General features: G+C 36.4%; 1 protein-coding gene across 2 annotated transcripts in view; it reads left to right on the forward strand.

Moving 5' to 3' along the window:
* The window catches only part of LOC121427510 (centrosomal protein of 104 kDa-like), a 34,151-nt gene extending 23,061 nt beyond the window's left edge, over positions 1-11,090 (forward strand). For both annotated transcript variants that reach the window (XM_041623941.1, XM_041623942.1), the window contains 9 exons: positions 327-464; positions 1,135-1,325; positions 3,366-3,603; positions 5,674-5,850; positions 7,011-7,041; positions 7,863-8,047; positions 8,857-8,995; positions 9,483-9,617; positions 10,633-11,090. In XM_041623941.1, the coding sequence (XP_041479875.1) occupies positions 327-464; positions 1,135-1,325; positions 3,366-3,603; positions 5,674-5,850; positions 7,011-7,041; positions 7,863-8,047; positions 8,857-8,995; positions 9,483-9,617; positions 10,633-10,751 (1,353 nt within the window). In that variant the 3' untranslated portion in view covers positions 10,752-11,090. The remainder of the gene's footprint in view (positions 1-326; positions 465-1,134; positions 1,326-3,365; positions 3,604-5,673; positions 5,851-7,010; positions 7,042-7,862; positions 8,048-8,856; positions 8,996-9,482; positions 9,618-10,632) is intronic.
* Positions 11,091-15,283: the final 4,193 nt, after the last annotated feature.

The following is a 15,283-nucleotide window of genomic DNA, read 5'->3' on the forward strand; positions in this document are numbered from 1 at the left end:
TTCCTGTTTATTGTAAAAATATCAAGTGAATGTTTGTAATAAGTTAAAAGACTTGTAAACTTGAAAAGTCTTTGCCATTTTACAAGTAGCCTTATTCTTGGCTGCCTAGGATCTCAATGACAAAGTCTGTAAAATGTGCTAAAATTAATGTTTTCGACAATGCAAATTTCACATAGTTGTGTAAATTAAGAAACAAACGTATTGTTACTTGCAGAATTTTAATTTCCTGTTTTTTTAGCAACTTTGTGGTAAAACAAAAGAAACCATTCATGAAGGTTCATCCTTGTTTCTACAAACCCTCTGAACTTGTTGATGTTTCTCCATAGGTGTTCAACAATGCAGTGGATCTGACCCGGTTCCTCTTCACTGAGTTCATCCCATCTCATAAGAAACTTGGCAAAGGAGAAACATCTCAGGGAGTTGATAGGATCTTACCAGAACTCATGGCAAGGATAGGTGACACGGTGAGTATCTTTGCAAGGGTTTTCACTTCTAACTGTCATAAGCTATTGAAATCCTTGCATATGATTGGTTGGGGGCAAATGTGTCCATGAAAATCACTGACAAGTCTGTCCATGAAACCATCCCCTTCCAATGGAAGCAACATAATGTTATTGTCTTAACTCAAACTAGTCAGATTATATTGGCAGTACTAAAGCTGGGATGTTGGAGAAAAAATTTGCCCTCTCGGAATCTCAGAGGCAGATCTTCTACAAATATTATGAAAGTGTTCTTAATGTTAGAGCATTTTGCAATCCTCAAGATCGTTTCTGTAGAATTTCTGTATTGATAATGATCACTGTAATAAAAATGAATGAATTTCAGATAATATGAATACTGATGCCTGATGAAATGTTTTTGATCAAAGAAAGATTACATCCCAGTCAGTCAATCACCCACTTCCCCTGAAAGTGTACCCGCTCATCAGAAAACTATGGCCTGTCACTGAAATGATTTTTTAGACATCTACTACCAACACATTTCTTAGGGAGTTTATGATTGCCTTGTGAAATTTCTTGATGGGTTATTGATCCCTTGGTGCATTGTGGCAGTTAACATTTGCACCAATTAAAATGGAAGGATGTCGAGGCACATCAGCGTTGTTGATATCTTTCCTCATTCTCCCAACAACAGAATGCCAAGCTGAAGACAACCGCCATCGACTTCATCGTGGAGATGGCCAGCTTTCCGGAAGTGCGCCCTCTTCACACCATCCCCACCCATTGCCAAACGCCGTTCAAGAACAACACTCAAGCTAAGATGGCCGTCACGCGGGTGGAGATCGTTGAGAAGCTGATCAAAGAGTTAGGGGTTGATAAGAACAGGTAGGTTGGATGGCACATTGCCACTTGGTCCACACCCACTTTGCCTACTTTTCGGTTTGGTTTCATCCCACATGGTCTTATCCTAGTTTATCCACAACCGGTGGGTCTTTTAACCATGTTGTAAATTGCCACTTGGTCCACACCCACTTTGTCTACTTTCCATTTGGTCTCTTCCCACATGGTCTAATCCTAGTTCATCCACAACCAGTTGGTCTACTAAACCATGTAAATTACCACTTGGTCCACACCCACTTTGTCTACTTTCCATTTGGTCTCTTCCCACATGATCTAATCCTAGTTCATCTACAACCAGTTGGTCTACTAAACCATGTTGTAAATTACCACTTGGTCCACACCCACTTTGCCTACTTTTCCATTTGGTCTCTTCCCACATGATCTAATCCTAGTTGGTCTACAACCAGTTGGTCTACTAAACCATGTTGTAAATTACCACTTGGTCCACACCCACTTTGTCCACTTTCCATTTGGTCTCTTCCCACATGATCTAATCCTAGTTGGTCTACAACCAGTTGGTCTACTAAACCATTTGGTGAATTGCCACTTGGTCCACACCCACTTTGTCTACTTTCCATTTGGTCTCTTCCCACATGATCTAATCCTAGTTGGTCTACAACCAGTTGGTCTACTAAACCATGTTGTAAATTACCACTTGGTCCACACCCACTTTGTCTACTTTCCATTTGGTCTCTTCCCACATGATCTAATCCTAGTTCATCTACAGCCAGTTGGTCTACTAAACCATTTGGTGAATTACCACTTGGTCTACACCCACTTTGCCTACTTTTCCATTTGGTGTAATTCCACATGGTCTTATCCTAGTTCATCCACAACCAGTTGGTCTATTAACCATGTTGTAAATTACCACTTGGTCCACATCCACTTTGCCTACTTTTCCGTTAGGTCTAATCCTACATGGTCTTATCCTAGTTCATCCACAACCAGTTGGTCTACTAACCATGTGGTAAATTGCCACTTGGTCCACACCCACTTTGCCTACTCTTCTGTTTGGTCTAATCCCACATGATCTAAGCCTAGGTCGTCTACAACCAGTTGGTCTACTAACCATGTTGTAAATTACCACTTCGTCCACACCCACTTTGCCTCCTTTTCTGTTTGGTATAATCCTATTTTGTCTACAACCAGTTGGTCTATTAACCATGTTGTAAATTACCACTTGGTCCACACCCACTTTGCCTACTTTTCCGTTAGGTCTAATCCTACATGGTCTTATCCTAGTTCATCCACAACCAGTTGGTCTACTAACCATGTGGTAAATTACCACTTGGTCCACACCCACTTTGCCTACTCTTCTGTTTGGTCTTATCCCACATGATCTAAGCCTAGTTCATCTACAACCAGTTGGTCTAATATCCATTAATAGTCTAATAACCATTTAGTCCATGTACCAGTTTGTCTAATTTCCAATTAGGATACCCACTCTGTCTAACTTCCACTTTGTTTAACACAACTTATTTTTTCATGACTTGATGAATTGTTTACCAATCAAATTTCATTTAATGAGGTAAAAAATAGAAAGAAGACGAAGTGGAAATTGTCTTGTCTGAGCCATAATTATTTCCGTTTAATGTAATTGAATCGTGATGTATTACAAATTTATAACCTATAATAACCAGTAATTGATTGAAGATATCAGGGTCGTCTATTGATTCTGAAGAGAGCAAAGTTTGATGTTAGGAAAATGTTTTATTTTTGCATTCATTATATCATCAGAAAAATCATGTCATACCTGCTTCTTATAAAAAAAACATTTTCAGTCGTCATCAACCATTGAAAAAAAATATTTATACATGTAGAGCGGCTGTTTGCATATAACATAACAAATTTAAATCTTTAGAATATCGTAACTCTCTCATTCTTTTACAGATTTTCATCAAACCATTACCAAATTTGTTTTTCTGTTTGTATTAAAACACCTCCATCATCAGGGTGAACTTCTCCTTTAGAATATCCACTTGATTCCAGTTCTTTTACAATGTGTTTTGGTTCATTTATCTGCAGTGGTATGTCGACATCCAGTATCATGAAATTTGCAAATCGTGGGTTAGAGCATCCAGCTGGTATCGTGAGAGATGCCTCCATCAACCTCATCTTCGAACTCTATAAACTCAAGGGGTCAGAGGTCATGAACCATCTTCCATCCTCCGAACAGCCCTCCACCATGAAGAACCCCCTCTATGTCAGGATATATGATGGTTTTGATAAGATTGATGGCAAACCTACCAGAGCTGAGCTTAAGGTATGTAATCTGTATGGATTAACTGATCTTTTCCAATGAAAATAGGATGATGATGATGATTATAATGGTGATTATTGATGATGATGATGGTGATGGTGATGGTGATGATGATGATGACGATGATGATGGTGGTGGTGATGATGATGATGACGATGATGATGATGGTGGTGATGATGATGACGATGATGATGATGATGATGGTGATGATGATGATGGTGATGTTGATGATGATGATGAGGATGATGGGAACGATGATGATAGAAATATAATCAATGATTATTGATAATAAAAAAATACTTTCCCTATCTTGAAAAAAAAGGTGGTTTTCTTAGTGGGATTAGATACATAATACCATATGGTATCTGTCAATTTACAAAATATATATTTATATTTCTAAATGTAATTCAGTTCAGTTCATATTCAGTTCGTATTTATATCATCTCTAAAAACATTTACATCAAGTATACAGATTAATAATAAAGCAAATACATCATACAAAAATAATTTAAGATAAAAATGTTAAAATTTGGCCTGTATAGTCATAGAAGAAATGAGATAGGACGACATATAATAAAAACAAATATATATATTGACAAATTTTCAAAAATAAATGCCCTTTTAATGGGATATTTGGTTTGAAGCATTTCATGTTTATGCATTAGACATATGCTTTATTCATATATCTTTCTCAAGGACTTATCCCTTTAGTGTTTGAAAATTAGGTTTGACTAATAAAGCATAATTGATTTTCTTCGTATTGCATCTCTTTCTGCCATCATAACGGTCATGTGTAAGTGAATGATATACATTTTTTGTACACTGATTACAAGTGCTTGGCACTTCACAAGTCTTAGTAATTGTTAAAAAATATTTGTACATATTAATACTTTGAATCATATTTCTCTATATTCATATTGATATTGTTATGACACTGGTGTTATTCGAAAGTATCGCTTTCTCTTTACACTACAGTGAATTTCATCGTGTTATCATTGTTTCATGGTGTCATGTTCAACAAATATGAATATAAGGCTAGGACAAAATGAAAATGTTAACAGCATTCTTAGTTTTTTTATATAGAATGTATCTCCATCGACATGAAATAGGCCTACTATTAAAATTTTTGGTAAAATCTTATAAATTGGAAAAAAAAATAATCTTGTTTTTAGCTGTTGAAAAATAGGAACAGATTCCGTTTGGAAATGAACTGCTAAGGCACTGTATGCCTGGAAGGAAGTTTGAATTGTTTATTTCACTTTTGGAAAGCTAAAACATTAACTGGTTAAAGTTAAAACTTCCTATTAAAAATATAATAATATGATTGTACAATAGCAGTTCAAATCTATGTGGTGGTAATATGAATTCCAACCTGTTATTTCCATCGAATTCTTCATTTTCCCTCTAATTCACATCATTTGTATGCTTTAAGTATTTTATATTAGTTTATAAATTGTTTACTCATTGTTATCACTGTTTAGTTATGTTTTCACTGGTTGTCCTTTGTTTATTAGTGTTTTTATTCACAGCATAAATATTCAAAATCAAAGATTTACTCACAGACTCCGTGCTCATTTCCTTTTCCTGAAGTTCATGTATATATTTGTCCTACTTCACCTCTTACGTTATGTCTTAGAGATAGTGAAAAGTCCTATAAAACCAAATGAAAAGCATACATGTCTATTTCCCAACTTCATTCTTTTGTCTATTTCTTTAAATCATTAAAATGGCTGACTTTCAATTGTTCAATTTAAGTTTATTTGCTTTCATAAATATAATAACCTCTCATGTTCTAACTTATTAAATTTTTACCCATACTCTCCTTCCAGCAAAGAGATTGTATGTATTGGAAACATAGAATAGCAAATAAAAATCAATCATTCTGAAGAAATTATAAGGGTAACAAAATCATATTCATAAGTTTCATTGGCCTTGCATGCTCACTCGATAAATTAAATCATTGTGATGCTAGATAAATTTCTGACAAGAGTCACTTTAAATAATGATATTACCGTACTTCTAAGTGTACCTAAAAAGGATTTATTATATGTTACTATTCGTTCTCTCCTGTAGGCTCAGGCGAAAGCTGCCAAGGACAACGAGAAGAAAGCTAAGAAAGCGGAGATCGACGAGCTCCAGAACCAGCTCGCTGAACTCCGAGCCGCAGCAGCAAAGAATGCCGAGAAGAACAACGATAAGACTCCAGATAAAAACGTGGCTAAGAGTGTGGACAAAGGCTCAGACAAGAAGGTAATGTAATGTTTAATAACTTGTGGTAAGGTGATTATCTGCATTTGCCACTCTCCACCCAGGGACCTGTTGCATAAAACTTTTGCCATGAAACAAAACTCTGGCAAACAAAATTGTGCCACTGAAACTGACACGTTTAAAAACTTTGACCAAGAGAAATCTAGATTTTTTTCTTTTTAATATGCATCAGGGTCCATGTGTAGTTAATGGGAATCCGGTAGGAAGGAATTTCTTGAATGCCCAAGCTGATGATCGGGGTTCCTGTGCTAAAGCCAGGGTTATAACAGAGCTTTAGAAACCTAATAAAGTCATTGGCGGCGGAAGCCAACAATTTTAGGAGGGGACAACCAAAGTTTTTTTGACAAGCAAAAAAAAAAAAAGTTCTCAACCAAAAATTTCTAGGGAGGACGTAGGCAAATAAACTGACAACCCCCCCAAAAAAAGGTCATCAACATCAAATTTAGGGGGGGACACGTCCCCCCTGTCCCCCCCCCCCCCCCCCCCCGCTTCCACCGCCTATGAATAAAGTGATATATACATGTACATGTTTCATACCAATAATAATAATAATAATAGCAAATTTTTATAGAGCGCTTTTCCCAGAATGGCTCAAAGCGCGTTACAGCATATTATTACCCAGGTCATTGGATTCATTTCAATCCCGCACGAAAAGTGCACAATTTCCACTCCCTGGGGAGCATTCCTTGCATTCATCGCAGCCTCATTATGGCGCTGGCAAAATCAAACATACAATATCTTTCGCATCCTACCGGGTACTTCTTGTTGATAGTCAAAGTTGATCCAGTGTTCACATAAACATATATCTCAAGGAAGTATGAAATGGTGTCAGGCGGTTTTGTGTTGTATTGTTATGTTTGTTATGTTATATTAGGAGAGGGAGTATTTTGTGTTTTCTTATTGAGATTATTTAATCATGAGTGAACCTTGAATTATTACAATTAATACTAGAATTCTTTTATCAAGTATATATATTTTCTTCCTTTCCTCCTCACACCCATCATCTTCTCCCTCATTTCTCATTATTCCTTTACTTTTTCTTCTTCCTACTCTATTTTTTTTCTCTTCTGCTTCTTCTCTGTCTTGTTCTTCTGATAATTGTCTCAAATCTTCTCCTGTTCATTTTGTATAATCCGATATAGGCTCCCTCCGATGACAAGAACAAATTGAAAGGTAATTATGACTTATCAGATATTTGAGAAGAAAATTAACAAGATTTGTTTTTCCAGTTTTGAGATATGACAATATGCCTTATGTTGCATTTTCATTCTTGATTACAGGTCAGCTTTCAATGTCTTACGTTACAGCTATTCAAATATTTCTAGAATGGTTTTGATTGTTCTGATGACTGGAATGTATTCCAAGAAACTTGTTTGCAGTCATCAATGTAGCTCATGTGCAATAAATGCAAGATGTTTTGATACTACAAAATCAACTTGAACTCAGCCTTTGCCTGGTGGCTAAAGTGGTAGGGTCTCTGCCGTGTAAATGGGATATTGTGGGTCCTATCCCTGGCTGAGTCATACCAAAGTCTTTTTTTAAAATGGGACCAGGGAGCCGTTCCATAAAGCTGTTGGCAAGATAAAGAGTGACTAAGAGCGACTGTTGAACCTTTCATACACGCTAAACCATGGCTAATGAACATTTTGGTGTATACCAGTGACCACAAGAAAGGATCTCCAGTGGCTCTTCACTTACAAACAGCTTTATCAAACACCCACCCGGCTCCTTGCAAGGCCTTTGACGAATGAGAATGGAGAAGAGTAATGATATGCAGGTCTCGCTGAAAGATCAGCGGCTGCCCCATGTACATAAGGATTATCATTAATATTTTGTGTGCATTTCAAAGTCCTTTTTTAAATAGCCTAATGGATTCATGAATCAAAGACAAAATAACAATATAAGGATGTGTAACAGTTTGAGGATAGTAATATTCCAAGGTGAACACCTTTTGTCTTCAATATAAAATCATCATTATTATTATTATTTGACAGCCCCTCAGAACAAGAAGATCCCACCCAGAGCCCCAAGCATTGCTGATGCCTCGGAGTATGGTGAAGACATCGACCAGCAGTGCATCTTCTGTGGAGAGAAAGATCCTAAGTTCAAAGAGGAGGGTCTGGATCTCCATTACTGGAAGTACTGCCCTATGCTCACCAAGTGTCAAAATTGCAAACAGGTACACTTTATTTTTTAGCAAGCATAATTGTTTCAGAAACAGACTAGGGGGCCTTTTCATAAAGCTGTTCGTAAGAGCGGCCTTAAGAACGACTGGTTAACATTGTTTACGTGCTTAATAATCAATGATGAACATTTAATGGTGAATATCATTCACCACAAGAAAGGATCGCCATTCATTCTTAAAGTCGCTATTAACTTACGAACAGCTGTATGAAATGGCCCCTGGAAATAAAAGATTAGTGCTTGAACTAACACTACATATTGCAATATGCTTACCAACTGTAAGAGTAAGCCTCCTAACCATTAAGAATTTCGAGGAAAAAAAAAGACCACTTTCAACATGTTATGACATGGTTTTCCTTCCTTTCTGGATCATTATATGACACCCTCCCACATGAATAGGAAATGTTTGTATTGTATTTTGGAGCAGATTCACCCTTAAATTGTTTGGAGGTCTAACTTTGTCTACAGTGTAATAAATATTCACCCGAATCGCATACTCAGCTGCTATCACATTAGTTTGAATTTCGAAATACTATGTTGAAGAAAGAGAGAACAAACAATAATGGAATTACAAATAAATTTGGCTTCAGTTTAGTTATTATAATACCCATATTTTTGTGATATCCCTGAATGCAATCTTTTTATTTTGTCAGTTGTCATTGAAATTTTGTATCAATAACAAATGAAAGATTTCTGATAAAAATTTTCTTTTAACCAATGAAATGCTGTAATTGTTGTAGCTTATAACAGCTTTTGTAATAAAATAGTTTTGTGAACCAGTGTCTTTGAATGTTTGATTGATAGGTGGTTGAGATCTCGACATTGACTGAGCATATCTTGACAGAATGTGAGAAGAGAGCCAACTTTGCACAGTGCCCTCGTTGTTCAGAAACACATAGCAAGGCCGACATTGATCGATATGTATCAGAGAAACTCTGCCAGCGTAAGTTCTTATTCCATTCTGAGCTGATTTGGAACTATTGTCACAATCATACAATTGAGTTTGATGGCAAATGTTTTTTTTTTTTACTTTTTAAAAAATATGTGTCAGATCAAAGCAAGTTACAACGACATATTCATGCTCTTATTAAATGATAACCTTTCACTTTAATTCAATGTGGTATAACTGTTTTTAAATATTTCCCTGTAGCATTAAAATTGGGAACAGCATGATGTCCATACCGTTATTTAAACCAAAAAGTAATTTATTATTATTTTTTAATATTTTGTGTCGCATCAGAGCCAATAATAGCTACATATCCTCACTGTCAATAAATGATAAACTTTCACAAATGAGCATCTAATTTATTGTTAGATTTTAAGTTTCTGTGTAGCATCAAAGTCAGTTACACGTGCAGCGTCAATTCCATACTGTTATTTTAATAACCATTCACGTTGTTTTAATTTAGTATGATTTTATTCCCATGTAGCATCAAAACCAGGAACGGCAAGATGTCCATACTGTCATTTGAATATACCAGAAGGAGAGGACAGCTGGAAGAGACATCTAATGAGCAAAGATGGTTGTAAAGCCAGCAAGAGAAGGGAAAGCTACTTAAAAAGAGGTGAGAGAATTGTAATAATAACCTATACTTTGAACATTTATGCCTCTGCCCAACGTGGGCAGTTGAGGGAGACATTTGTCCTGTATATTGAGGTCTGGTTTGATTTAAACTGTGGTCTAGGGTTGTGGTTTTACTATGGAAAGCCAATCGGTGCATGAATTTGAATGCAGTACAGGTTTAGTTCATCGGCTCATCTGTTTCTCAGATCATTCAGAACTGTCTGGGAAGGATACCTGAATTAGTTATCTTTGCCAATATCGCATGATGGAAGAGCGCAGTGAACGTAAGAAACATACAATGTTGACAAAATGTTGGCATTTTCTCGACTTTCAATGATTTTAGCTCCGAATTTAACCGGACTTCAAAAATGTGAACTACTGTACATTTTTACAGACAGACAACCGTACGTCTGTCTATCCCGTTTTTGTTCTCATGATAACAAAAGAACCGATCGACAGATCAACTCCAAACTTGGTTCCTGTCTGGCTATGGGAGTAATGGTGATCTTATTATATTTTGAGGTCAAAGAGCAAAGTTTTCAGAGAACATTTACAAATGCATAATTGAAAATAAACAGCTCTTAGATTTTGCGTCAATACCTAAAATCACTGAAGTGCCATATATTTCAAAAGTTTTACTCAAAATGATATTCTCTTTCATAAATATATGGTGCAGTGTGCCATCAATATTATCTTTTGTTTACATTCAGTCAGGGAAACGTGCTTAAGAGAGAGGTGGAGTGAATACATACCTAGCAGGATTAATTTCTCGAATGCACAGCACTGGAAAATGGCAGCCCAAGCTGTAGCCTGGGTAGAAATAATAGTGCACCTCAGAAAACATGCTTATCATTATTATTACACTTTTTAAAACCAATTTCTCAGAATTGTAGTGATGTGTAGTGATGTCGTAATATGGGCGCAAGGATTGTGAAAAATGCGAATTCTGTAGTCTCTATTGATTCGTGCTTGACAGAGATTGAGATCTACCTCATTTGATGTTTGTTTATATGTAGGTAAAGCCACCCCAAGTTCAGTCCGGGAATCCAACAAGGGCTCCATCAAGAGCAAACCAGGAGGCAAGAAAGAGAAAGAACCCAAACCTAGAGGAGGAAAGACTCCCAGGGTCAAATGAGATTCATCAGGAAAAGGACACATGGAGAATAAATATGTAGCCAAGAACAAGGGCTCCGTCACGAGAAATCCAGAGGAGTGTTTCATGCAAGGACCTGTTAGACAGTTATCCAAACAAAGTCTGTTTTATCTGACAGTTCCCATGAAAAAATGTGCTTCTCAGCCAATCAAAGTTATCAGGGGGCCTGTCTTACCAAGAGTCGCGATTGATCCGATCAATCGTGCAAATGTGGAAAGTCAGCAAAGTCTATATACAAAATGCACGTTTGTTAAAAAAAAAAACTATAGATATGAATGTATATCCATAAATTCATTGATTTCTTGACAATTTGGTGTGTTTTTCTTTATTTGCAAAGGACATTTTGCAAATTTCCTGCATAAAAATTATGACACTGATGGATTTCCAGAGTTACAATTGATTGGATCAATAGTACCTCTTTGTAAGACGGGGCGCAGATCTGACAATTTGTTAAACAAAAAAATGTTGATGAAAATACTTTCCTTGGGAGCGTTTGATGAAGGGATTGTCAGATATTCTATCTGACAGTTACTATAGTAACAGTCAGACACCTATGTTTCTCAGCCAACCAAAACAAAGGAAAGTTTCCAGGGCCCCGTCTTACAAAGAGTTACGATTGATCCAATCAATCGTAACTCTATGGAAATCCATCATTGTCATAATTTTTTTCTACAGGAAATTTGCAGTATGTCCTTTGTAAACAAAGGAGAACATGCCAAATTGTCAAGAAATCAATGAATTTATGGCTATACATTATGATGATGATGATGGGTTCTTGTATAGTGCCGGTATCTGCCTCAGCCGGGCGCTCATGGCGCTTGCTCAAAAATAGGAAATATCTCACAAAATTCAATGTTTTCAAACAGTGCTTAGGATCATTATTCAGTTCAAGTACTGTCCTAGTAATGCTACAATTGAGTTATTCTTGCAATAATGTTGGAGTAGGGAACAGAAAGGTCTTCAGGTAAGACTCAAAAGTTGATTGGGTCTCTGCTCTCCTGATAAATTGCGACTGACCGGATCCATTGCAACTCTTAATAAGACGGGCCCCAGATCTGACAACTTGTCTGTCAGACGACAAATGTTGATGAAATGCTGTCTGAGTCAAGAAAAAAGGAATCTCAACCTCGAGGAGGAAAGACATCCAAGCGTGAAATGAAATTCATCAGAGAAAAGGACACACCTATTTGGCGAAGATATTTGTACCTGTGCAAAACAGCTATAGATTTTTCTATTTACATGGGTAAAAATAATCTATTGATGATAGAGAAATGGGCTTTTACCATAGCCGTTATGTTTGTGGCAATTGTGTCTTCAGTATTTTAATGAAAATATCAGATGCACCTGTTTGCATGATGAAACAGTAGTAATCAAATAAGACACACAAAAATATAAAAGAAAACAAAATAAATATTTTGCAATAACTTGATGCCTGCAATTTGATGTTGAATTTTTGGTATCATTTATTTAGCATTTGTAAACAATTTGGAACCCAGTGCTCTAGACTCCTTTTCTAAAAAAAAGGGCTTTAATAGAGACATGAAAATTTGCCTATGTGTAGTGCACTATACAAGAATATTTCATTATTGTTATTATTATTTCAAAGAATGATAGATTTTCTCAAACCTTTTCTATAATCAAGAGTCATAATGCTAGGCACCACTCATTTACGCTTTTCACACTGCATTTCCTTAAAACCTGTGTATAGCTTTGGTAAAGGGTCAATAATGTGATTGATAATCGAATATCATCTATGACAGTCTTACTGAAGCATAGAGACCGTTTGATATTTTTCCAACTGCACTTCTCTGAGAAAATTTCAAATATTCAAATCTTGAATATATAGCGCCCTCTCTCGGCGATGCTTGTTTTAAATTTAAAAAATGGGCATTCAAGCACTTTTTAGTGATTAGATATCCAAAAGTTACAGACAAAGAACATATCTTGAAAGTTTCAGCCCATTCCATGATTTGGAATAGGATTTAATTGAAAGACAAAAACACACAGATATTTTAATTTGATCGGGTGACCCGATCAAGTTAAATTTCCATGTAAAATCGCAAAATTTATCCTGTAAAACACATTTTCATTTCATATCCTCCACATCATAACTGTTATAGGGCATATCCATTCATATTAGCTAGCAATGAATTGGAATAGTGATAGGTGCATTTTGGTGGATTTACCAAATCTATACACAAGCTTTAACCCCTAGCACCACCATATTAAAGGCGGCTAACCCTGCTTTTTTTCAGGGCCAGATAGTACCATTCTATTAACTGTGCTAGCCCACTTTGCCAAAACAGTTTGAAAACGAAAGGAGCTAAGCTTAACCTCAGGATATTGATGGGGCTTAGACCCCCCCCCCCCCCTAGCCCCACCAGTTTCCTGGGGTTAAAGAAAAAAAAGTGTGGTGTGAAAAGCATAATTATGTATCAGTTTCAGTGTCAAAATATGTGGCATTGTTACTGCTCTGTTCATAGAGGCTGCAATAATTCACACAAAGTGGAAAAAAATGTCACAAGTGTATGCGATTTTGGAGTTCTCTTGAATTCCTTTATTTCGTAGTCATATCAATAGATTTTAGATATCATGTCACAGAATATGCTGTTTCTTGCACTGCATTGACTTCCGTAGCATTAGGACCCCTTCCAAATCCGGCGGCAATATAATAGAGGTGCTCGGAAAAGACTGGGACTTTTGTTTCAGTGAGTTATGTAGTATTTTTTTCTTTGGTAAATGATCTTTAGAATGAATTTGTTATTCCTCATTGCGCTCTGTCGATCGCTTATTCCAATCACCTAGCGTAAAGGCAAGTCTGGTATTATTTCAGCAGAGATTCAGACTCATGACTACCCTTTCATAGGAAATGTGTTCAATCCACCAGCCTGTCATTAGCAATATCCTCGCACGGACCGTTCTCTATGCGCACTTTGATGCGAAAGTTAAGCGCACTGTATCTATTCCACGAATCGTCCCCTCTGTTACGTTGCCCACTGTGGGGTAAATAATGAACTTCAAGAAAATATACAGAAACGGGATGAAACTTTGGAACCTGAACTTTTTAATGAAGTCACTGGTAAATAATTTGCTCTCCTTGTAGGTGCACTTATTGCTGGTTTAAATTTTTTTTTCTTTAAATGCATTTTCTGCAAAAGTAACTTTCGCATCGATGTGGGCAGAGGACGGTTGATGGTGCATGCGACGATATGTTCAATCCACCAGCCCATCATTAGCAATATGAAACCATCAGTGTAGTCGCCGATTTTCATCTTGTGCCAACCGAGTACAAATTTGCAAATATTGACCTTTCTGTGTAATAATCGATTGAGGGCTGATGTAAATGTATACAGTTTATTTATGTTAGTAGGCATTGGAATTAACTGCCATGTCTACACAATTTCTGGTCATAAATCTTTGTGAATATATTGAGAACTATTGTAAATACTTGTATTATTTTTATTTTGTATATTGTTGAAATGTAATGTCATATTTGTGTAAGAATATGTATAGTTTTTGTACAGTGTAGATGATAATTTATGAAAATTAGATACGACAGATGAGCTAAAATTAGATACAATATTTGATACAATGAATTGTGTGAGGATTCTGTGTTATTTCGATGTACTAGTAAGTATGCATAAGTCAGATAATTACTGAAGGCAAAGCATTTAAGACAAGGGCTCCATAACACAATAGCATGCGTTTTATCATCATCACCATTATCATTGACATCTTATTTCATCTCTATCATCAATAGTATGTGTCTTCTCATCATCACTGGCATCTTCAGCATCACTAATCAGTATTGTGTCTTTATCATAAGCATGTGTTTTATCTTCATCATTATCATCATCGTCGTCATCACAATCATTCATCATCATCTCCTTAATTTCATTATCATCATCTCTTTTCATCATCATCATCACATCGGCACCTCTTTCTTCATCATGCATCAATATTATCAATGGCATGTATCGTCATATTATCATCATTGTTGGCATTAACTTTTATCAATCCTCAAAATCAATAGCATCATCATGTACCTTTCATCATTACGCCTACCACCATCAGTATCACTTTCATCATCAGTATCCACATATTCATTGCTACCATTAGTCTGCATATACAGACCCTGATGAAACTTTAAATCAACAAGTGGGTCTTCACGCAAGACTTGCACAAAGACACCTTTTGCTAATTTTAGTCCAGTCAGGGCCTCTACGCTGCAAATCAATACCACTTTCCACAACTGAAGGGCTTGTATGGTGAATTACTGTATCGTCACTTCCATGATAACTATCATCGTCAGAAACCTAATTTTCAATGCACAATCATCGTGGTCACCATCACGACTTAGTCGCCACAACATCATCTCCATCATCAATACCTCCATTTTATGCTATCACTAAAATCACCTCTATTATCTTCATCAGTGTCGCCATCACTATCATCACCACGTGATCAATACCTCCATATTATGCTATCACTAAGAATCACTATTATCTTCATCA

The sequence above is a fragment of the Lytechinus variegatus genome, chromosome 14 (assembly GCF_018143015.1).
Source record: "Lytechinus variegatus isolate NC3 chromosome 14, Lvar_3.0, whole genome shotgun sequence".
In the NCBI taxonomy this organism is placed as follows: domain Eukaryota; kingdom Metazoa; phylum Echinodermata; class Echinoidea; order Temnopleuroida; family Toxopneustidae; genus Lytechinus; species Lytechinus variegatus.